The sequence below is a fragment of the Plasmodium inui genome (assembly GCF_000524495.1).
Source record: "Plasmodium inui San Antonio 1 unplaced genomic scaffold supercont1.2, whole genome shotgun sequence".
NCBI classification, from domain to species: domain Eukaryota; phylum Apicomplexa; class Aconoidasida; order Haemosporida; family Plasmodiidae; genus Plasmodium; species Plasmodium inui.
In genome coordinates this window covers 643,174-668,413 of record NW_008481836.1, presented here as the reverse complement: position 1 = coordinate 668,413, position 25,240 = coordinate 643,174, and the positions used below count along the sequence as shown (strand labels likewise).

General features: G+C 38.1%; 3 protein-coding genes across 3 annotated transcripts; 2 read left to right on the top strand and 1 right to left on the bottom strand.

The window, feature by feature from the left end:
* Positions 1 to 3,312: 3,312 nt before the first annotated feature.
* Positions 3,313 to 8,584, top strand: C922_00591 (3',5'-cyclic-nucleotide phosphodiesterase; the record flags this gene model as incomplete). The annotated part of the gene is made up of 9 exons (XM_008816207.1): positions 3,313 to 5,060; positions 5,305 to 5,409; positions 5,569 to 5,668; positions 5,956 to 6,066; positions 6,395 to 6,556; positions 6,782 to 7,189; positions 7,401 to 7,664; positions 7,832 to 8,235; positions 8,395 to 8,584. The coding sequence occupies 9 exons, from the start codon at positions 3,313 to 3,315 to the stop codon at positions 8,582 to 8,584; spliced, it is 3,492 nt and encodes a 1,163-aa protein (XP_008814429.1).
* An 828-nt stretch (positions 8,585 to 9,412) lies between these two features.
* Positions 9,413 to 12,012, bottom strand: C922_00590 (hypothetical protein; the record flags this gene model as incomplete). Its single annotated transcript, XM_008816206.1, has 11 exons — positions 9,413 to 9,455; positions 9,606 to 9,654; positions 9,796 to 9,938; positions 10,137 to 10,210; positions 10,325 to 10,433; positions 10,617 to 10,704; positions 10,819 to 10,872; positions 11,023 to 11,069; positions 11,162 to 11,275; positions 11,651 to 11,771; positions 11,961 to 12,012. The coding sequence occupies 11 exons, from the start codon at positions 12,010 to 12,012 to the stop codon at positions 9,413 to 9,415; spliced, it is 894 nt and encodes a 297-aa protein (XP_008814428.1).
* A 1,049-nt stretch (positions 12,013 to 13,061) lies between these two features.
* On the top strand, positions 13,062 to 22,103 carry C922_00589 (hypothetical protein; the record flags this gene model as incomplete). Its single annotated transcript, XM_008816205.1, has 1 exon — positions 13,062 to 22,103. One exon carries the CDS (start codon positions 13,062 to 13,064, stop codon positions 22,101 to 22,103), a length of 9,042 nt encoding a protein of 3,013 aa, XP_008814427.1.
* Positions 22,104 to 25,240: the final 3,137 nt, after the last annotated feature.

Below are 25,240 nucleotides of genomic sequence, written 5' to 3'. Positions count from 1 at the left end.
TAAACCACATAACGGAAAAAAGACAGAATGAGTGTAGTAGGAAACAAAAAAGAAAAAATTACAAAAGAAATAGGGAACAAAATGGCAAGAAAATAAATGGGTACACTGCGCGTGTGTGTATACACGATTGTTGTGCAGTTTCGTTCACATAAAAATGAAGGGCAAGCACGAAAAAGCGTTTTACTATTTTGCTTCATAATTGACATGCCTCAATGATATATTATATTGCCTTATTTTGCGCACAAGTAGGCATCCATTTTTACCATGTGCTCCAAAAAAACTCTCTTAAAATGTAAATAAAGTTATTTACATGTTGGTACAAATGTAGACAAAAGCGCTCGCAAGTGCCACACTCGCATTTTGTCATTCGCGCACGCGTGTGTGGTGTATATGATTAAAGGGTGAGGGACTATAAGACGCAAAGTGGCAAGACATATTTCCTGGGGCGTGTCCTTAAAAAAAGTGCACAACCGCAGAATTCGTCTATGCACGGGTAAGAAATTATATACATATATATATATCTATTTATATACATATTGTTCTTGCAAGTGGCGCCTAGCAGATAGAACGTGAAACTGTTTAAGCTCATGTTTAGACCCTTGCAAAGGAACAACTGTGACGTCAACAGTTCGACGAAAAAAAAAAAAACACACAAAGTGGCATTCCATTCAATTTTATAGAACGTATTTGCAACATTTTCGCGAAAAAGAAAGAGTAACATGTGTATCCTTAGAATTAAGGAATGATTATAATAACCTATGAGGGACGATCATGCATTTATGCATAATTACGCGGAATTTTATTTTTTTTCCCAACTTCTCCATTTTATACATTGCCAATGGGAAGTTTTCCCACACGTTTGCTAATAAAGTACACAGTTCATGCGTTATACTTGGAAAAAACAAGAAGCTGTTCATTTTTTTCTCCTTTTCCATTTCGTAACTTTAGGGCGTTAATTTGACTTCCTATATGACTATTACTCACGGTTTAACCCTTTTAGCAGAGTACCCTTTTCCTCTTACTATAACTAATAGGTACTCACTCCACACAAAAAAGTGGACGAAACATGCAAAGAAATAACAACGACTGCGTACATTATTGTAGGGGACATATAAATGGAAGAAAGGACAACTCTTAAAAAGAAAAAAAAGAAAAATTTCCTTGCTTATTATGAAGCATCATCATGTAGAACGAAATCCATATTAATGTCAAGATGGATGAATAGACTGTCTTTTTTGTTTATTTTCCCTCACTGTCTCTTTCCTCATTTCGACTAGCTATTCCCCGATTTGCTTTATTTGTTCCGACAATTGGGGAGAGTAACGTAGCAAAGCGGAGGCAATCAACTTGCACTTGCTAATCGCTAATTAATTCATCTTCTGCCTTTTTTGGACTACTATACATCGAGAAAGAACAGAACAAAGGGAAAACTGTCTGAAAGTTTAGGCACGCACGATGGGTTGTTTTAAAAGAATAAAGTGCAGCAATGGGGTTAAGCCCCTTAAAGCGACAAACACATGTGCTACCTCCACCAAAAAAAAAAAAAAAATATATATATGTATATATATGGATAGACCATCCTGTTGTGTTCAAAAATATAAGCGGGTATATAGAAAATAAAGAATTCTATTATGTTACACCACAGTGTGGTACTACCCTCTTTTAATCACCCGCATGTGCAGAATTCATTACTCATCCAGTGGCCACATGGCATTGCTAAGGACGCATTTATTCCTAAAACGAAGAATTAAACGTCCTCTAGAAATGTATTAATCTTGTGGAGACACCATAGCACCGGAACAATCACTCGTTTGCGATGAAAAAAAAAAAAAAAGGATGCGCGTAGCATGCTGCTTATCGTTCGTTACTCGCTCGGCACTGATTGATGCTGCTTACCGCTGCTATACGCTGCACCCTATTTTTACCCTTTCTCTTTCGTGCGACATTCGCCCTTAGCGCAAGCTCATGCCGAATTGCCTCACATCATGGCGACCACAGTGGTCGTGTTGAACACACGCGTTGACGCAGCGAAGGGAACAGACGAAGTGCACTCGAAAGGTGCGATTAACTCTTTACATATGTGAGAGCGTCCAAAGTAGAAAAAGACAGTTTCACCTTTAGTTCTGATTCTTATCACCAAAGTGTGCCACGGAAAAAACAAGGAGAGGAATAAGAGAAAGATACGAACATTTACGTACACCTCGACAAAGGACAAACTTCTTAAAAAAGGGGGTTACATTACGTAGCAGCCACATTTCACGAGAACTGAGTAGCATACACCATGACACAGAAGGACATTTGGAAAATTCGTTCTTCTTTTCATACCTTTAAAAATAAGTTTGCATACTTTCTGTGTCCTCAACGAAATGTACAACTTTGCATTAATTTGTCCATTTTGGGTGTTTCCGTTTAATCTGAAAGGAGACAGAAGGTTCACGCCGTTTGTTTAAAGGCGTAAAAAAAATAAAAGAAAACAAACAAAACAAAATAAAAGAAAACAAACAAAACAAAATAAAACAAAACAAAATAAAAGAAAACAAACAAAACAAAACAAACAAAACAAACAAAATAAAATAAAACAGAATAAAATAAATACATAAATAAATATGAAGTACAATTTTTTGGCAAATTTCAGAACAATTGTTTTCTCCCTTTTATGCACCTTTAGCATGTACGTATTTTGCTAAAAAAAATTATTTCTCTTCTTGCACATTATATTAACATAAATTTGTTTATTTTTACATTTTTCAGCTTTAATTTAAATTTAATTTTTTTTTCTTTTTTAGTTCTGGCTTTAACAGGCGGTGTGTATGCCTCCGGGCGGTGAACTCTTTTGCGCAGTTACACATAATCGTACACTTTACTGCTACTCGGAGATATGCGCCAGTGGAAATAGTACCAGCAGTAGTAGTGCGAGGAGTACTACCACTAGTACATGTATCTCCGTGCCCAGGTTTGTCAAATAAAGGAAGAAAAAAAAAGAAAGAAGAAGAGACAAAAATGAAATTGTGCGAATTTCACAAGGGTAAAAATATTATTCAAAGTTTGATTACCCCCTTCTTTAAAGATAGCAGAATTTGCCCCCAAAGGAGTAGCCTTCTTGCGCTCATAGTAGCAACCCGATTGTGTGGCCCCGCTACGAAACTATACAAAGCTATAATCTTCCAAAAGGAAAGAAACCCATGTTACGTCTGCACTGCATGAAAATACACACGCGCGCTTGCATATATGCTTACACGTAATATGCGTGCATAGAATCGGAAACGAAAACTATCCTATGCGGGTATAGCCTAGAATAATGAAGTGACTGAAATGGAAAATCCAGACAAGTCTGAAGAAGAGGGTGAAAATATCACGCAGCGTGATAACGACAGGAGTGAGAAGGATAACACAGATACATTTACAAATGACATTTCCTCCGATGAAAAGAAAAGTGCCTCCCCCAACGTGAGTAAGAACAAAGTAATAATTACTAGGGAGAGCTTTTTTACAAATGTGCTTACGTCTACGAGGGATGGCAAAGACGAAGTGGACGCGGAACTTGTTGACAGCGTCAGAGAAAGAAAGAGCATATTGAAAGACTTGGACACCAATGAGAGCCATTGTAAGGCCAAAATAAGGAAGAAAAGCAGCAACTTGAGAAATCTGGACCACTTGGAGAATTCGAACAATTTGGACAGGCCAGACGCCCCTGATGACGTCGAGTTGAAGGAATCTTCCATAGAAAAGGAAGCCACGGACAGACAGGGCAACATCTTAAGCGACGTGGACGTCGTATCAAAAACAGACAACTCGATAAATGCGTACATGGACATGGGGACGGAAAATAGCAACCAAAATTATCTGAGAAATGAAAATAGCTCAAATAACTGGTCCAACAGCAACTTAGACACAGATAACAACTCGGAATTCTCAAATGTGGAAGTGAAGATCCTAAGTGCTAAAGAAGAAGATGAAACCAAAATGGTAGAGGACAATTTTGGCAACACATCCTGTAAAAAAAAAAATAGGGGAGCTAATGAATATGGAAAATTACAGAACAACGTGCAGGACAAAAAATTGAAAGAAATAAATATAAAGGACAATGTAGGGAAAGACAAAAAGGGTAACTTCTTCTCCAACGTGAAGAGGTCCGTAAGTCTGCTAAAAAGTGTTGAAGATGACAATTTAGCTAACGTAAAAATGGGAAAAGATCCAGACAATAAAACATTCATGATGTATGGAATGAAGAGAGAAAGTACGTATGACAATAGTGCGAAAAGGATTAGCATACTTAAGAACTATGCTAGCGTGCAGAGAAACACGAGCACTACTGGCCATTCGAATGCTATTTTCTACTCATCGAGTAAATCTTGTGACCATATTAAACTATCCAGTGAAAATATAAAAATGAAAAATAACAGAAATAATTTAAGTGATAACAAAAATATGAGGAACGCTTTTGAAAGATTCTTCTGCGAAATATGGAAAAGAAACATGACCATAAAAACAGAGTTTTGCACTTCGAATAGTAAAAATGGATTGAGTCCTTTTAAAAGTAACTTCATCGATAATCATCTAAATCAGTATAATGATAATGGACTGATGACACAGATACCTTTAAAATTTAAAGATGAAACTATAGAAACATTATATGTACTAAATTTAAATAACTGGATTTCCTCACGGATGATCATAATTGGAATGATCATGTTAATTTTGTGCTTTTTCATATGGTTACTCTTTTCATGGTCTTTCAAATCAAGCGCTTGGGAAAAAGACAGTTATATTGTCATGCTATTTCATTTGCTGATGATTTTAAATACCATCATTTTGCTATTCTTTATAATTGTTGGCTTAACCGAATTGAGAAAATACGCAGAGGTCATATCTTACGTCCTCTTTGGCATTATGGTGGGAATATGGGGCTTATGGAACATAGCAACCAGTTTAACTTTAAATGATAACCTCACTGCGAAAGTGATACCTTCCTTATCTTCAGCCGTTGAAACGATATATGCCCTGACATACATTTATGGCTTGCTTCCGCTTGTCATTATGGATGTATTTTTCCCCTCGAGGTTACCACGAATTTGCGGCATGGCGCACTTGTGCCTGCCCCAATGAAATGTTACATGTGTGCACGGGAGAATGACGTAGAGGACGATAGTGTGCGAGCCAGCGCGGGAAAATCGAGGCGATGAGCGATTCATACGTATTTGAATCGATTAGATATGGCATATTTTATTTTATTCTATTTTTTTTTTCATTTTTTTTTATTATATATATATATATATTTTTCTTTCATTTTTAATCCCCCCTCAGGACGAAATACAACTGGTTCATACACCTGCTATTTATCGTTCTAAATTCCACTAGCATAATATTGGTTGGTGCGAGGAACCCTGAATTTGTACCTTCCGTCTTTGTGTAATCCGAAAGAATCGAAAAGATAAAGTTGCCCATATTAGGCTAACATTTTGGAAGCAGAGAAATGGCAAAACCAGTTCACTATTTTTCATGACTATTATATTTCCACGTCAACTAATCAGCATTTTTCTCCTCTATCATCGTGTCCACTTCCTTTAGGGTATTGCGCGTTATCGCGTACACAACACTGTGCTTGTTTCTGTACATTGGGTGCTACACGTCGGAGCTGCAGATACGCTATGTGTTCTACGACTTATTGGTAAAATGAGGGGAGCGACACATTGGAGCTGCGTTAGGAAGACAGTGCACAAGCGCATTTTTATCACTTAATAATTTGCTCAAAAAATGTGCAACAGTTTTTCTATGGGTATATCGCGTCGATACATGTGCAACAATTTTTTCCCATTTGTTCGTTTCGTGTGGAGGGGGGAACCTTCTCCGCAGGATGCGTTCATGTGCATATTTGCGCATCGATAGGTGAGTGTTCCGAGCGCTCTATTCATTTCCTCCTGATGGGTCCCACTTTTGACCACCATAAATTTGCAGATAACCGACTACAAACTAGACAAGGTAGAATCGGCAATGAACAAGAACAACAGCCGGAATAATAAAAAATTTTCAACGGCTATTGAAGATTTGGTTCTGATGTTAAAAGAGGTAACACAGCCCGTGTAACACAATGCATGTAACACAACGCATGTAACCCAACGCGAGTAACGCTTCACCGGGACACACACTTCATCCTCTGCGTTTATGCAAAAACAAGTGCTGTCAAATCGGTTTTCTTTCTTGTTGATTTTTTTCGCGAAATGGAGCGGTTCTGTCTAAAAGTAGTACATTGCTGGGTCGAGTAGTTGTTCAAAGCTTCGCTGGTGTGCTGCATATGTTGGTGCCTTCATCCGAACAAGTTGTAGAACATAGGGGAAGGCGAAATGATATTTCTTTTTTTATTTACATATTTTTTTTTCCCCCCTTGCCCCTTCAGTGCACGAAAGTCATCCTGGAGTTGGAGAATGAAACGGAAATAAATTTCAATGTGCATAGCAAAGCCTCGTACTGCACAAATATCCTGGAGCAATGTTTGTCTACTCTGACCAAAACGGATAACTTGTACAACGTGGACTATGACGTTTTCGATAAGTTCGACGTAGGAGATCTGCAGGTGTGTATAGGCGTCATGTTAATGTGGGTACTGATGCCTCCATGTGAATGTGGCTATATAAGCACATAATTGTATCACGCCTATTTTGAGAGATGACATCGTGGAACTCCGTTCACGCTTTCAACATATGCTCCACTCTTCACCCGTTCGTTGGCGAATCTACGGATGTTCACGCATAGTCACGCCTGTCTGTCCCTTCCCACCTTTTAGAACAAAAAGTTCATAGAGGCGTACGTAAGCAAAAGCAAGAGCAACTTCTTCGGGGACCAGGATGAAGGAGTGGACTTCAAATTGAACAAGTCCTTTTCCACCAACGATTTTATGTCCGTGGATAAAGTAGATATAGACAAGAAGGAGATAAAACAGTTTCTAAAACAAATAGACATCCCTCATGTCACCAGTATGATTCAACTGGTTGATAATAAATCGCTTTCCGAGTGGGACTTCAACTGTTTGAATTATTTTGAGAATTCCAAGTACCCCTTTTTCGACATCAATCTGTCCTTGATGTTCACCATTGAGCATGACATTCCGATGAACTCGATCATAAACTTCCTATCATTCGTGCAGAAGCAGTACAACAACGTGCCCTACCACAACACCATTCACGCGACCATGGTAGGCACCAACACTGGCAAAAATTGTGACAGCCAAAAAAAAGGCGAAAAGGCGAAAATGCGCAAAACACTCAATGCGAAAGATGCACAAGTGCAAATTCGCGAAAAATTAAAAGCGCCTTAAGCTTCGCCCACCCGTCTCATAGTCACCGTGTTACATTCCACTTTGTTCAATTTTTAATTTATTTTATTTCCCATGGGAAACCTCTCAGGTGACGCAGAAATTTTTCTGTTTAAGCAAAAAGTTAGGAATTTACGACCACATGGAGTACAAGATAAAGCTGGTGATGTTCATCTCCGGCATCTGTCATGACGTGGGCCATCCCGGCTACAACAACTTATTCTTCGTGAATAGTCTCCATCCCTTGAGCATTATTTATAATGACATTAGTGTGTTGGAAAATTACCACGCGTCTATAACATTCAAGATTCTGCAGCTAAACCAGTGCAACCTTTTAAAATCTTTCTCGGAAAAGGTAAAGTCGAGAGGGAAGAAGGTCGACTTCTTGAGCCTTTGAAGAAATGAACAGCTCAGATGAGTGTGGGGGGATCGATGCACGAACGCACGGCTGTACTTGAGAGTGCATTGTGGGTGTGTAGAGCGACATACCTGTGTACATGTGCCCTTTCACCTCCTCCTCAGGACTTCCGACTGATACGGTCTTACATCATCGAGCTCATTTTAAGCACCGACATGAAGTATCACTTTGAAATAATTTCCAAATTTCGCATAAGACGAGCAAATGAAGATTTCGATTACGTAAAGAACAACGATGATTTGTTGGTGCTAATAAAAATGATTATAAAAAGCGCAGACATATCACATGGATCAGTCAAGTGGAGCGAACATTACAAGTGGTGCCAACGAGTGTTGTGCGAGTTCTATTCCCAGGGCGATGAAGAATTAAAAAATAAAATGCCCCTATCCCCGTTATGTGACCGAACAAAGCACAATGAAGTTTGCCAATCTCAAATTACGTTTCTCAAGTTTGTCGTCATGCCTCTGTTCGAAGAACTAACCTACATAGATGACATGAAATTTGTGAAGTAATTATAATTGAGGGATCAAGAGATGTTTCTCTGGGGGGGAAGACTTGTCCGTCTCCACCGTTATGGGTGCTCATGCGTGTGCCTGCGTGTATGCATGTGTATGCATTTGTATATATAAATGTCACCCCTTGGAAACGCCCTCTTTGCCCCTCTCAGGAATTTCTGTCTAAAGAGACTACACAGCAATTGCCTCATGTGGGAACAACTTATGAAGGAAGAAAAGGAAATCAAGGTTTACAACCCAGCGTCCGTGAATAGGAAGGAAAAAAACAAAAAAAGAATTGACAAAAGGAAGAAGAGTTACATCGATTTAACGTTATTTTTTATAAAAAATATTTCCGAATGACGCGAGGGGGATCACCCTTCAGAATTTAGGAAATGCTTCTTTCTAATTTTAGAGGAAAATGTCCTTGCACCAATTTTTAGTAGCGCGGAAAAGTCCACCTCAGCATCATTCTTTGACAACAATTTTCAGAACAAAATTATCCACTTGATGCATCTCATATTTGTCTTCACATTTTTAGCACACATTTAAATCGCCTTTAATTATTAAACATGCTCTTTCTTTTTAATTGATCTTGTACGTCAGGGAAATTTCATTTTGTCCCTTTTTCGCACTCCTTTGTTTTTGCCGTAGGAAACCAGAGTGTAATCTTTGGATTTAAGCCGCGCAGGTTTTTCTGAAACATACTTATGTACCCTTTCCTTTTCCCTTTTTCGCTTTAACATTTCTTTAATATAATTTTTAAAAAGGCGCACATGACTCTACGTGAAGTGCGCATGGCATTGTATGTCATTTGTTGTTTTTCTTTTCTTCATTTCTTCATCCTTCTGGCCATAATTACATTGTTTTAGTTTTTAAAACTTGTTTACTTTAAAATTAACATTTACTTGTTAAATGTAACTCACGTTTCGTTTAATTGATTTCGTAAAATTGAATGTATTTATAAATTGTTGCCATTAAGAAGGCAGCAAAAATACTCCATTCTTTTTTGCAACAACTGCCTTGTGTGCTTTTCATTCACACCAGGTAGATAAACATGTAATTCAAAAGGCCACAAAGAGTTAGCAGCATAGACAGAAAAAACTAAAAAAAAATCATATAGAGGAACAAAGAAAAAAAAAAAAAAAAAAAAAAAGAACAATTTTTTCGCCCCTCGAGGCAGTTACACATTTACACCGCCGTTATTTTTACAGTTTCTGTCCATTCCACTTGCCTGAAAAGTTAAAATTAACGGAGGGAAGCGAACCCATGAAAAAATGAATAATTGTGAATTTCCATGTGTTCCATTTCTTGTCGCAAATAAGAGAGGCCTCGACCGATTTGGTCATTTGTGTCAATTGGGCCACTTTGTAAACATGCTTACTTCTTCGCAACGGGTGTGAGGAGAAACTTTTTCAAGTTTAGGAATTTCCCTGGGTGGCAGAATTAAGCGCGAAACGAAGTGTGTGCATGTATGTGCCAGTGGGGGGTTAAGGCCCACAGGCATATTTACGCATGCGCGTAGACCTGTGCATACACACACGTGCAGGTATCTCTCCGCACGCGTCTCTTACCCTCATCGAAGGGGTTTTCATCCTCGTATAAACCCTGAATGTCCTCATACGTCGTTCTATTGGAGAGTATCATCTTTAAATGATAAAAAAATAAATTAATTAGCAGAAGGGACGACGGGATGGTGTAAATAATATACAGCGCACTGCAGGAGAAAGGGGGAAGAAAAGGGAAAATGAGAGAAAAAGACGGAAAAAATGTGTTCGCCCTGGAGGGGAATGAGGGGCTAAAAGTAGAAGAATGGTTAATCGGTCAATGGAGTTATTCCTCACTATAAGTTTTTTTTTTTTTTTTTTTTTGTTGTCGTTGTTCGCTGGGCGCATTTTATTTTCCTTTAATTTACATATGCGGATATTCAAAGGTTATGTAAAAAATAGACCTTAAGGTCATGTTTTGGTATTCCTTCATGCAGAGGCACTGCAAAAGAGGGGAAAATGACGAAATGGGCGTGGGAAGGGATGACTAAATAGTTACTGCTCTACCGAAGGAAAGTCACCTGTGCGTACAGAGCCGCACACGCCTGTCCATTACAATAAATATTCCAATAAAGGTAAAACATATTATTGTTGAAAGGATTGACAAATTCAAAATGAAAAAAATAAATCTCCTGTAGTTTCGCGCTCCAATACAGTTCCCCAACCTGAGGAGTGAATGGAAAAGATGAAGAAGAAAGGAGAAAAATGAAGAGAAATGAATAATGGTGAGAAAAAATAACGAAACATGAAGAGAAACACAACGCGTTCATACACCTTGGGAACCGCGAAGAGTCGCCAATGCGACACGTATGAACATTGGGGACTCCACTTTCGTCTTCGCTTATTACCATACGCAGTGGTGATCAAACTTGGTGACACAATTATTGCACATGTAGCAGTGCTTGCTCCTTGTCTCTTTAAAATGGTTGCAGTGCGCTGCAGGGAGGGATAGGAAAAGTGGGGGAAACGATGGGCGGACAAGCGGACAGACAAATGGACAGATAAATGGATAGATAATCGAATGAACGAATAAGGATGGTGAAAACATACCACACCAATAGTTCTTTATAATAGTGCCATTTAACTTTACAGTTGTGAAAGCAGCTAAACGAAAAGGGGGACAAAAAATGGGAGTCGAATGAGTTTATCCGTAAAGATGGGGAAGACAAACCATCTATAGGAATATTCACAATAGGATGAGGTCACTCATGCATGAACAGAATTTTCGCTGAGAGTGAACTACACTCTTCGTACTTCTTCCCTTGGGTAAAGCTAAATCGACATAACTCTTTTTTGGAATTCTGCAACAGGTGAGGAAAAAACAAAAAAACATTATGATATGTTAATTTCATGTAAAAATTTAACTTCCCAGTGGACTCATTCTCCAACTCACATTCCAGGGTCGCAGAATGCCGTCGTCGTTAGGAAAAACAAAACTAAAATGAAGAAGGTCGTTATTGAAAGTATCGCAAGGCTTAACAATAGGAAGGTCTCTATGTGGGAATAGCTGCAATTCAGATGGGAAAAAATTACATATGAAAATAAAATGTATGCGTTGCAGTGCTGTTGTAAGTTGTTGAAAGGGTGACCGGGGGAGTAGCTGCACTTCGTTTTCGCTTTACCGCTTCATTGCAGTATTTTTTCGTGGTTACATAAGTTGAAGTGCATTCATTTATGCAAGCACTCATAAGCAAGAAGACATAAACAGACACTCATAGGCAAGCACACATGACAAAGCACGCCTGCATCTACATTTTGTTCTTCTCCTCATGACTGATTTCTATAATTCGTTTTGCACAGGTGCCTTCCCTACTAAAAGGTGAACGCGCGCTTGTCACTACTCTGTGCACATTTGCAGTGGAAACTATAACGAAACACTTACACAATTATGTAGATCGGGAAAACCGTAATGATTATGATCGTGTAGGTAAAAATGAGGTGAAGGATATTTGGCCCCGTTATGACATTTCCATGACACAGAAAAATGTTATTGCTTTCGTAAACTAGGGGGATGAAAAAAAGGGGGAAAAGAAAGGGGGAAAAAGTGTGCGCAAGTATGTATGCAAGTGTCTACTCACGTATACATCGCTTTTATGATAAAATATATATAGGATTCACGGATATGCATGCAGGAAATCCCTGAGCCATGTTTAGCTCTCTATTTTTTCCCCTTTTCTATAGATGTGCCGAACCCTTATATAAGGGTAATAGGAAAGGAGCCCTGGCCCCTTTTGTTTGAAACATTTACGTCAAAATAGTTTGGAAAAAAGTATAAAAAAAAAGGGGGTGTTCTTATTTATGCAGAGTATATAATGGGAGTATTCTTCATCTATGCAAAACCTCATCTAATAACAGGTTCCTACAGGCGGAGGAAAAAATGACGGAAAGATGACGGAAAAAATGGCGACTAAAAATAGGTTCCAAAAAATGTAGGTCAAATAGATTCCTCGACGTGGTGCAAAATAGGTTCCCAGAGGCGTCGCAAAATATATTCCGTCGCAGCTCCTCCGTTGTTAAGCACAAACGCGATTGCACAGAACGTACAATATATGAACTACGCGCGGGGGGGCGAGGTGCCCTCCAACCAAGGCAACGCTTACAACGCTTAAAAAAATGTAAGCAGCGTTTATACTCGCATATGGAGCACTCGCGATGGATATATATATACGTAAAATACATACATTCGGAACGGAGTCCCTCAAGTGGAAGGGTTGATAAAAAATAAAGAAAATGTTGATGCACAGATGAGAACGACTGTAAGTATATGCGCATAAACATAAAGTACAAATAAATCTACGTGTAAATGTGGATATACAAAATTGTGGAAATATGCATACATGCGACCCTTTTTACGTGGTCGAATCGATATAGAGCATTTTGTGAGCATTTTTATGAGAGCCGATTAGCAGATTGCACGGTTGACAACACCGCATAGGCTACATCCGTTGCATCGGCTGCATACGCCACATCGGCGGCTTTCAATCTGCAGAAGGTTTCACCTTAGGGGGTACCAATCTGTATGCAGATCGGGAAACTGCTACGTATGCACAGCAGGTTTGCATACTCGTGTATACTTACGTGAGGCGTACTTCAGAATACATCTGCTGGAATCTAGGCCAGGATAATCCGATAAAAAGGGGGGCAAAAAGATAGCCTAGAAACTTGCCGCAGGGGAAAGCAAAAAAAAAAAAGTCTCTGTAGTGGCCGTAGCGGAGGAGAATAGACTTGAGTTACAAGGGGGAAACTCCTGATATGCCAAATAAACTAACGATTTCTTAGGATGTAAGAAAAAAATGACGGGCTTACAATTTTTCGAAAAAGTAAAAAAAACAGAAATACAAGAAATTGAGAAAAAACTTCTGCACATTCACAAGTGTGTTTCCGCAAGCTTGACCAATTCAGACCTTATAAATAAGGGAGAAATAATCTTCCATTGGAAAAAATGTCATACGTATGTAACAGATGTGAAAACAGATGTAACAGATGTGAAAACACATGTAACAGAATTTTTTGAGAATTACAAGAATTTTGAGATATGCAATGAAATCAATTTATCAATCGGTGAGTATTTTATGTACCTCATTATATACTGGAGAAATGTGAAAATTAAAAAAAATCCATTGAGAATTCTTAATTTGTATATTTTTGTGAACAATAAGTGGAAGGATAAATTAATTTACCATTTTTTAAAAAATCTCTTTTTAAAAAAGGACGATGAGCAGCAGGATTGCATGAATTGCAAAACGTTGATAATCGAATATTTCACTAATAATTATGGCACATTTCGGGAGGAGCACATTGGGTTATTTTACACGAATATTTTGAGATACATCAACAACAAATTGAAAATAAATTTTTTAAAAAAAAACCAAAATTATTTAAACATTTTTGCCAATTTTCTAATTACTTATAATGGGAATGCAACACTCCAAATAAAAAGTCACATGCTTAACGCCTTTTTACTTATTGCGAAAAATTTAAAAAAAATTCTGTTGCAGTTCCCTTTTGACAAAGACATATGCACACATGTGTGCTTGATTTACCAGAAGGTGAAAAATGTCATAGAAGCTTACCGAGCGGGCGTATGTCACCTTTTGGCTGAGAAGGCACAGCCCTTCCCCATCCCAGCAGTTGGAGTTCAATCCGAGTGGGTAGGTCAGTACGTTGGTGCCCCCAGCGACTCGGATAGTGATGAAGAATTTCATGCAGCTGAGGAGGAGGCAGAGGTGGGGGGGGAGGTGGAGGCGGGAATCCACGGCGGCGTAAAGCACCCAAGCGTTCTTCTGCTGCGCAAGTACCTATGCGGCATAAAAAAGATACAACAGCAGCTGCAACAATGTGACAACGTTATTAAGGAGAAGAAAAAAGAATACCCCTTTTTACTATTGTGTAAATATAGAAGCATATTAATTATAAAATATAAAAATGTAAGGCGCGTCGACATTAGTGATAACTTGGAATATTTTATATTATTTTTCAAAATAAGAAATTTACTATGTGAGGGAAGCAAAAACCCGTTTTTTATTTTTCTGTGCATAGACAGCCTAAGTTACTGGTTACAGAAAAATGAAAAATTGCAGTACATTTTTGAAGATGCCAAGGTAGGAGCCTTACCAAAAGGTGAAGCATCTGAAATGTGTTTTCTGACCGATGGGTTACCCAATAGTTGTGCCGATGAATGGGTAGGGTATAATGCAATGAAGAGAAATTTTCCAGGGGAAAAAGTTCCTTGGTCAAATTATGACTACTCAAATGGACGTGTCACAACTTTGGACTGTACCGATCTGTTGGACTTAGCCGATCAGAGTGAAGATAAAATCTGCGAAGAGGGTGCCACCCCCGTTAGGCATGACCAAAGGGTTAAACTCAGCCAAAATTACGGTTGTAGTGATTGTAAGGATGCCCCTTCTTTGTGTGGTACAGATTTCCCGTACAGTGGAGAAGGAAGGGAAGTTCCTGGGGATGCCAAAATGATAAGCGATGAGAAGACTCCTGAAGGGGTACCAGACGCGCCGGCGAACATTTCACCTATACGGATGGACGAACTCGTTAAAGCAGACAACTGTGTCAAGATAAGTAGTTTAAAAATCCACTTTGAAAGTGTGTCCCAGGAAAATAGAGTGAATTTTATGTCCCATTTGTACAGAGCAATTATGAGAAGCTTACTAGTAATCCTAAAAAAGTATTCATGGTATAACATAAAAATTATATGGAAAAGTTGCATTAGCATTTACGAATTTTTGCTGAGCAGCAAGAAAAATACATTTATAAAAAAAGACGTATGTGATCATTTAACGTATATAATTTTTAATCAGGAAAAGAAAAAGAAATATATGTGTTTATCATTGTTGTTGAAATACTTTAAGGAATCCATGTGTGAAAAAAACGTGTTGGAATATCTTTTTTACTGCTTCTTTCAAAATGACGATTTTTTCATGTTCAGTTTGTACGATCTCATAAAGCAGTGCATTAAACACATATTTGTCCACGCGAAGGATAAGCATCAGTTGTACTACATTTTCTTAAAGAACATTTTAATAACCGATAACTTTTCCATGAAAACTTTCTACATAAAAAAATTTATCGAGTTGTTTTACAAACATGATAGTAATTATGTGTACTTTGTTTTGAATAAGGAGTATTCTGACTTGCGAACATATTTTGATATGCTCCTCGAAGAAGAGCAAGAAAGAAGGTACATCCAAGCAGATCAAACCAAACCTGGACGAAACAATGTAGATAGTTTTATTGGCCTGAGCAGCGTCAACAGTGTGAAGAGTTCCAAGGAAATGACAAGCAGACGTTATTTTTTATTTTTAATGAAGCATCTGTTGGAGAGAAAAGACGCAGACGAAATTGCCTACAATGGTGTTGTCGACCAAATGGAGGATAACATCTTTTTGAATTACAGAATTGTGAAAGATGGAGTAAACTCGCTGGAGAAAAATGTCCCTAATGTGAAGGGGAAGACGTTGAAAGAAACATTTTTGATTTACAATTTTCACTCTTTGCAAAATATCGCCTTCTTAGAGCTGTACACATTATGCACTTTGCGAAAGTACGAATGCATCGAAGCGGTAAATTACAAAAGTGACTACTTCTATCAGCTCAGGAACAATGTTTTGCTAAATGTGAAAATTTTAAACAACTTTTTTTACTTCTCGAATGACGAATTTGTGCTGTCCATTTTGTCCTTCATTTGCGAAAACAAATATTTGAACCTCTGTGATTTGTATCTATTCCGCACCTTTTTAATCACCTCCATAACGAACATTTCGAGGACGAGTCGGGATGCCTACAGGAAGTACATTTTTCTGTTCTTCGAGAAATTTTTTATATATTACCAGAGGGTGATCGAGATGGACAAGCGAAGGGGCTACAACATCGAGGCGGGGAAGGAAAAAAAAACGCATGGGGACGATATTCTCCAAATAGAGAGAAGTTGTCAAGTGGGAGGAGCACACCTCGGGGGGGATATAAACATAGGTGCTACCCATGTGGATAAACACTCATTTGAAGTCCAAAAAGTTGTTTCCTTTCTGTATGGAAATGTGGATGTACTGCAAGATAACCCCGTTTGCGACTCACCAAAGAACGTTTACTCGACTTGCATATATCATTCTGCTGACGAAAAACACGTAGACCACAGGAAGGGGGTCTTCCTGTACAATTACTACCTCATGAATATCTTTTTTGTTCTGTTTAAGAACACTAATAAAGACATGAGCATCGAGGCAACTGTGTACTGCTCGGACATACTAAACACGGTAGTGGATTATTGCGCACATTTTAAAAATCTTAATTTTTTTTTTTTCCTATTCAATGCCAAAACGACTTGGAAGGAATTTTACCTAATATCGAAGGAGATCTTTTTCAAAACTGTGAATATAATTCTGCTAAAAAGAGAAAGCTTTTCCTGCTTAAATAATGCATTCCTTCCATTGGTAAAATCGCACAGGCAGGTGGACCATTCGTTTTATGCCTTCTTACTAAGATTGTGCTTCATTTCGTTAAATCACCGCAAGGAGGTGAACAAGAGAGAAGACGGAATAGCTACTAACCTTCTCACTACCACAAGCAGTGATAACCATGAGATATACCAACGGGTAAATAATTTGCGCCTGAACCCGAACAGGGATGGTGCCCCCCCATGTGACTTTTTCAGTTGTCTCATTAAATGCAGCGACGTTGAACATATAAAGGAGGACAACAAATATTTAATAAATTACGTAAACTACCTATTCGGTGATAGCGGCGATGGCGGTGATCGCGGCGAGGACGGTGAGACCCGTGGGAACCATAACAACAGCGCGACGATAAACATCCCATTGTACATATTCGAAAGCTTTATTCACAAACTTAAGAGAGAAAATATCGTAAAATTAACCAAACACGAAGACGTAGAAGATTGCGAAATGTATAAATTGGCCTACTACATAAACGAGTTTATTTTGTACCTTAAGGACAACATGGATTTCAGGAAAGAAATAGAGGGGGCAGCGTTTAGGAAACAGTTCTGTGAAATTAGCTTGTGCAGTTCGAGCACATATTTGAATTTCGAGCAATATAAGCTATTCCGTGTGCCGAGCGAGGCGCTTGAATCGTCGGATGGCTTCCACCTAATCTTGTTAAAAGTGTACGTCTGCAACGTGCTGCACTATTTTATCAGTTATTTGAACTTCCTATTTCTGAATGAGTCGAAGAGCTCTTTTTTCGACTGCAGAGGGCACCTAATTTTTGAGGACGAAAGTGAGAAGGAAGCAACGTCTATTATCATTTGGTTGTCTATCAAGTACATATCCATTTTGTTCACATCCATCGTTGACTTTTCCTTCAAATTTAATATTACCACTTCTGATGGGGATGACAACCGGGAGAGACACGACGACTCCGGGTTTGCAAATTGCGACTCGAAAAGTGAAAGTATGAGGGATGTAAATTATGGCAGTGGAAAGAAAAACATTTCTTTGCAGTTTTTTCACAGTACAGAAATTCATCTTATCATTCAGATCCTTCTGTGTCTGCTTCTTCACTCCAAGCATATAGCATGCCAGCAGTATCTGTCGGATTGCCTACTGGATATCTGCAGAATTATAGTCATGACAAGTTGCGAGAGTATGCAAACCATTCCGTTGTTCTACATCTACATCATTTTCCTTATTTTTAAAAACGAGGGGGGGGAATCGAAATGTACGGAGGAAGGTGGCAACCAAATGGACAAAGCTCCCGAGGGACGCCGCCATATCGCTTCGGACGAACCCGTCTCCAACGAAAACCCAGAGGACGCAGAACCCAACTTTGAGTTCCTAACGGGAATTATCAGCCGACTGAACAAAATGCTCACGACGAAGGAGGGAAACAATGTCGACGTAAGTGAAATTTTATCAGCACATTTTTTAAAAGGCAATTTTACGCCCCCGAAGTGGGGGCCGCATGACAAGCCCGCAGTTCAGAATGCCACCCAAAGGGAAAACAAGAGGGGAAGCGCTGAATCCAAGTGTAAGACAGCTCCCCATGCGAATCATAACTTCAAGTTAAATGACAAATTAAACATGCTCATTTGGGATGATGAACAAATTAAAACAAATTTTCTCAGAAAGTCGAGCAACATGTGCCTAGCGCTGAGCTCTTTGGCCAAGTCGTATAAAGCAAAAGAACAGTACATCATATACAGTTTTGTCATAAAAATTATAATCAATTATTTGCTTAACGGAAATAATAAGTATAAAAAGGTCATTTGCGTGAACCTTATAAAACATATATACACCACTATTGATAATAAAACGCTTTATGAGTACATGAATGATATTTATAGAATAGCTTTAATTTACTATAAGAGTAGATTTTTTTGCCTGAAAAGTTCGAGCACATCACTGTACAACATTTTAACCAAACGCCTGTTGGCCAAGCTGAATTACTCCTATCATGTGTCTTCCAACATGTATTATTTCTGTACGGGAAGCAAAAGAAGAATATTTAAAAACATCAATTTGACTTTTTTCGATTTATTAAATTCGGTCAACTTGTTAAAGATATTTTTAAATGTGTTTATAAAGAAGGGAAAATTTTTAAATGCACATGATTGTAGCAAAAATGAATGTAAACCCTTTTTTGATTATTCCAATTTTTATGCCCAATTTATCCCCATTTTGATATTTCTGTCAAATATTATCATTTTTAACAACGACGATTATTTCTTACTAAGGAATGTGAGGGGGGATTTGCTAGCTGCGCATAGCGTGCATCAGTTTTCGCCACACAGTGGCTCTCCGACGGACACAAGGGAGCAAATTGTAGGAGAAAATGAAAGCCAGAGCGATCTGCAAGAAGAGGAGGAGAACGCAGAATGGACAGAGGCTCCTACGGGTAATCACCCCTCCAACGATCCAGGTGGGGAAAATCAAACCCAAATAAGCAACATAAACATATACTTCCTTTTTGTGAAACACCTGAAAAAGTTACTCACCTACGGCAACTACTTCGTCCAAGTGCTCATTTGCAGAATAATCGTCAATGTGTATATGCACATATACCTAAAGCTGAAGAAACAAAACCTTATTTTTAACTTTTTAAACAAAATTGTAATAAACGCCATGGAAGGTGATAAGAGAAATTTCTATCTGCTTCTCTTCATAGAATTTGTGAGGAGGAAGGAGTCCAAAACGTTAGTGGAGGAAAATAAAAAAAAGTTCAGAAAAATATTCTTCCAGTTTTTATTCCTATTTGTAAGAACGGAAACCTATGTAGAAGTTTTGCTAATTTTGCAAATATTAAACATCCTGTATAGTAAGATATCCATTTCGTTGCACAAAAATGTTGTGGCTTTCCTGTTTAGACGATTGACACTATATCAGAATGACATGTTCATATCTGTTTTGGTGAATGAACTATTGATGAAGATAACTAAGCGGGTTGAAAATTTTGTTGCCCTTCTAGACATATACGCATCGAGCAGGAACGAGAAGCACATAGAGTCGTTCCTCTACAACTGGTTTCTGCACACAAAAAAGAGGCAAAAGAAGGAGCTTCAAATAAAAGAGAAGCAGCTCAGCGAATTGTCAAATTATAGTTCTTTTAAGTTTTTCTCTGAATGTCATAAAAAGGGGGTGACTACTCCCCCGGGTGAGGAATGGTTAGATGGGACTAAACGAAGTGCCTCTGGCCATAGTGAAGGAGAGGTCCAGGGAGGGGACGGTAAAACGGAACAATTAGATGACAAATCGGTGGACCAATCGCCGGACCAATCGGTGGATGAACGGATGTACATCTATCTGTACCTTTTACTTTTCCAAATAGCCCACACGTATAAGGACAACATAAAAATTAACAAGTACTGCTTCAGTATCCTGTTGACAATTGTAAATTTTATATCCATTGAAAATTTGTTCCTCTTCGAGCGTATGCAGCAGTATTACATGGAACATGTTAAGGAGAATTACCTGGACAAGTACATGATTTCGTATAGCTACCTTATATGCGTGAAATATTTTTCCATTGCGCAGAAGGCAGAAGGTAAGAAGAGTCAGAAGCAGCGCTGCGAACCTGGCAACAGATTTATCGAAGCGATTTATAACTTTATCGAAAGAGAGAAGGAGAGCATTGCTTCAGCTTTCAGTTGTAACTGGAAGGAATCTCTTTTCAACTATGCATACTTTTACTGTCTCCTTTTTCTAAATTTGCTGTCCCATCTGTGTAACAAAAATTCGGTGACGTATACGAAATATTTTGTGAAGGTCTTCATGAACTACGGAATTGTTGAATATCACTACGATCGTCTCGAGGAAGAGGAAGAAAAAATGAAAAATGTCAACGCAGGTGGAGGTGATGATATTGGGAAAGATTGCATGGTGCCCAAGGGAGAGAAACATTCTTCACTTGGCTACCCTACCGGAGACGATTCACCAAATTGGAGTAGAATAAATGGAGCGAAAAGAAATAACAAAAATGAAGTGTTCGATATGACACAATTTTCGAAGAATAATTATCCCCCTCAAGGTACCCTCCAAATGAATACTCCCAATTATGCGCTGCCCAAGGAAGAGGGTAAAGCCGGTGATGCCCGAACAACCACGTACACAAAATACAAAGAATGGTATAAGACCGATTTGAATCAGTGGATAACACAGGTAGTGAAAAACAAAGTGAGGAACCAAAATATTACATTCGATGTTGTGTATGTCAAAAATTCACTGAAGCATGTCAGAGGGCATAACTTGTTTACCGCCTTCTTTGTGGTACTTTACTCTTTCCTTATATTTATGTTAAATGATGAAAACGAACTGATAAGATACAAGGCCAAAATTGCAGTGTTGCAAATGATGAGGAAGAACACGTTAAATGTGTATCGAGCTATGAAAGACATAATCTGTGTTGAGTTCTTCATTTATTACCTTTCCAAGTGGCACCAACATGTGGCCCTACACATATTAACCTTTTGCATATGCCAAACGAAGAGCTGCATTAGAGATAGCTTTTATTACAACCCTGTTAAATTATTTGATCAGGAAAAGTACAATTTGTATATTAACAATGTGTTACTGAACCATTTGTTTGTCTTTTATTACCTGTTTAATATCACTGCGATTTACGAGAGAGGGAATCCGGGAGGGGGGATTAACGAGGGGATTACCGACTTTTACCGCTTCGTCGACACGATAGGTGGCCAAAAAAAAGACGCCTTGATGAGAAATGTAAAAATTGAAAATGCACCCCCGCTTCTTTCGACGGATGAAACCATTTTGGATGGACACGATTTATGCGTGTTGAAAGATGGTGCCGTATGGCAGAAGGTACTGGAAAGATTAGTCCGTAAGCGTGCCTTCTGTACGGAGTGCCATACTTTGGGTGATAAAGCGGAACGACCCCTTAGAACCTCCTGCTTTCTGTCATGCAGGAAAACGCTGGTGACATCCTACATGGAAACCTTTCTAATATTCCTACGAATGGGCTACATCCCAGATATTAAGAAAAGCCTAGACGATTATTCGCACCTCTTACGGTCCTACAAAAATGTGGACCTTTTTGATTCCAATTTTGTCATTTGCTGGAGCAACCTGTTCAACAAAATAATTATTCTTCTAATCAACATATTCATTTTCTTTCAAAAAAATATAGACCTATATGACAACAGTTATTTTTACGAAGAAATAAATATGATTAAGTTGAAGACCGAGTCAATTTATGGCACCTTCAAATTGGTAAGACATGAAATGAATCCGTTTTTACTGAAAAGTATGGAGCTTCTGTTGTCCATCATGGGCACTGCCTTTTTAAAAAACGGCAACTTCTTTTCAGATATATACACGTTGTTATACTCTTTGAAGAGTTCCGTTTAATGCGCTGTGTGATAAGCTGAGTTGCAAGGTCAGTTTGTAGCGTTAGGGCATTGGTCACTTTGGCATTTTGCTTATTTTTCGGCCGATCCACTGCCATACTGTTCGACCCCGTCGTCACTACATTTCGGTCGTGCCTTTTGCGCTCAATTCTTTATTCCATTTTCTTACTCTTTAAAATTTCTTGAAAAATATTAAACTTTATTTATTTCAGAATGGGTTTAATTATAAAATATAAGTTACGTAAAAAAAAAAAATAAAATAAATAAATTAAAAAAAAAAAGGAATAAATAAATAAAGGAACAACGTAGGAATGGAAAGTGGTGAATTGCTGGACAAACGAAATGTGCATTTGAAAGGAGTATAATCTGTGCCAATTACGAATTTTCAAATTTATCAGGAAAGCACTCCTTCACATCCTTATTGTGTTTATTCCGGGCATGTTCGGCTAGCTGTGCAATGCTCTGTGTCTGCATAAATACAGTATAACACACCTAGGGGGAGGGCAAGAATTTGGTGAAAAGACCACGTAATTTTTTGAGTATTAAATCCATTCGCATACGTACGTGGGTCTCTTCAGTTACCAAAATTGGAACTTTCGCCCCGTGCGGGTGCGAAATGAAGTTTTCGCTTAGGTAGACAACCCGCAATCATACATAGACAAAAAGCTACAGTGCGCACTTTGCTCCGCCGACTTACTTTGCAAATCACGTTTAGAGCGTCTTTGTTCGCTTTCAGCTGAGACTTTCCCGCTTTCACTTCCACATTCTTCCTCTCCCTTGCTTGGTTCCTTTTCTGTTCACAAATTACGGGGTCCACGTGTGGAAAGGTATGTACACTTATGTATGCAAATAGGCAGATATGTTTACACAAACATATTTACTTACACGTGCGTAGGTAGGTGCGAAATGGTGTGTACCGCTGCGCAGTTTTTTTTTCGTTTTTTTCTTTTTTTTCTTTTTTTTCTTTTCTCTCTTTTTTCTTTTTTTTCTTTTCTTTTTTATATGCTTTTTTCAAAACGTACACAAGCGTTGCTTCCTTTTCCCATTTTGCTACTCCGAATAAGGTGTACTTGTTCCCTTTCGATGAAAAAAAAATTAAATGTACGTCAAAAGGGCAGAATCAGCACACTCGCGAGTAAGGTGCACAGAGGTGTATCTTTGTACGTTCATAAGTATGCCCTAGCGGATGCCTGTAGTGATATGCATACATGTGCATATCGTGGACTGTTTTTCTTATGACATACTTAGCGTTGTGTACATAAAAAAATATCCTGGGGAATTTTTAATAAAGGTCAAACGCGTTTCAAAAAATCGGCGTTTCCTTTTGCTTCATATTCTTAAACATATCAAATGAATTTTAAATGATTTCGTTGTAGATATACATGTTCGACGTATTCATTGCATATGCAGAGCAATCGCGTATATACGTGGAGAACAGAACAGAAATGATAACATCACAAAAGGAAATAATGAGAATGTTTCTTCTCGTTAAGGCGGAGGAAAAAAGATGAATGCATTTGAATGAATAATTTCTTGTACAAGTATGCAACAATTTAACTAATGATTAAATGATGAAATCGAAGAAATGCTTCATAGAATGGTTACCTCAGGATGGTAAAAAAAAAAGAAAAAAAGCATGATTATATACAAATGAGTTAAGTACGCAAATCGACACAGAAGTAAAAGGGAATGTATGCACAATCGGAAGGAGGAAAAATGAAAATTTTGAATTCCGAATATCCGAAAAAAAAAAAAAAACAAAAAAACAAAAAGAAAAAAAAAGTTAAAAAAAGTAAAAAAATCTGAATAGTAACAAAATGCTAGCAGAAAAAAAAACAGTTTGCAAAACGTGACTTGCAACAATGGGAAAACTTCAAATCGTTAATTCTTGGGCATTGCCAAATCGTAGGATATATTTTTACTCATTTTTCGCTCTATCCCCTCTTTGCATTTCTCCCCCAATTTATTTTTTTCACATTTTCATGATTAAGCACTTTGTTAACACTTTTGAAGGAGCGGAAAAAGGCCTTTACAAACGCAACAGGAAAGTAGCCCCATAGGTGCATATTTGCATGGCATATATGTAAACTATGCACATACACGTATCATTTAATCTTGCTTGAAATCGCGCACTAGTGCAAGGAAAAAATGACATGCGATTTACGTACAGGGCAAAGCAACATCCCATTGACTTTTTTGAAAGTGTGAAGAACAAGTCTAGAAGGGGAACAATATTATAAAAGAACAAAAATGGGTCATGATGCACCTGCTGGGATGAATTTTATTTCTCCACAAAGCTTAAGAGGGTACTTATTTCTAGACATCAACGGAACACACATATAAAAAATTGAAATGGTCATCTCCACCATGGTTTCGTACGCGCCCAAGCATATTCATTGTTAATCAGTTGTTTAAAATTTTTTTTTTTTTCATTTGTTCTTTATGAAAGGCCTTCAACGTACAATTAAATGAGAAGCACTTTTGGAAACGGTCTAATTTAGTCATTTTTTTTTCCCCTCCTCTTCATGAAATTCTACAAAACATTATTTGTTAAATAAGGGGGGAGTGTGATGAAGGGGTAGAAAAGATGAAAGGTAAATTTGGGGCGTTGCGAATGAAATATACTGGCACAACCACTACTGTAATGTTTAGAAAGCTCGAGGGGAAAACCTTCGGTTAGTAAGTCCCCTCTTGGTGCAGAGCAATACAGATGAGCTAACTTTTTCTGCTTCTTACGTATCACATACTATGCACAATGTATGCGCAAAGTGGACAATTTTGGTGAGTAATTCTTCAACGACATTATAGAATATAAAGGGGTAATCACTTTACATTATATTTTTCCTCATTAACCGTGCCTAGCGTAGGTCCTTTGTTCTCCTTCATGTGTCAAAGTGGGCATATAAATGAATGTGTAACACTCTCGAAAGCAAATAAGAACGTGAGAAAAACTCCTCATGTTTTTCTGACTTTTCACTATTTTTGCAAAATGTTAGATACACTATAGATGAATAGTGCAGTTATTATCGTTGATGTGTTTTGGAACCTTCACAGTTGTGTTCTTTTCTTTCCGATTTTGATACTTTATAAAAAAATGACTCCCCTTTTTCTCGCATCGCAACCCCTGTCAAAAGATGC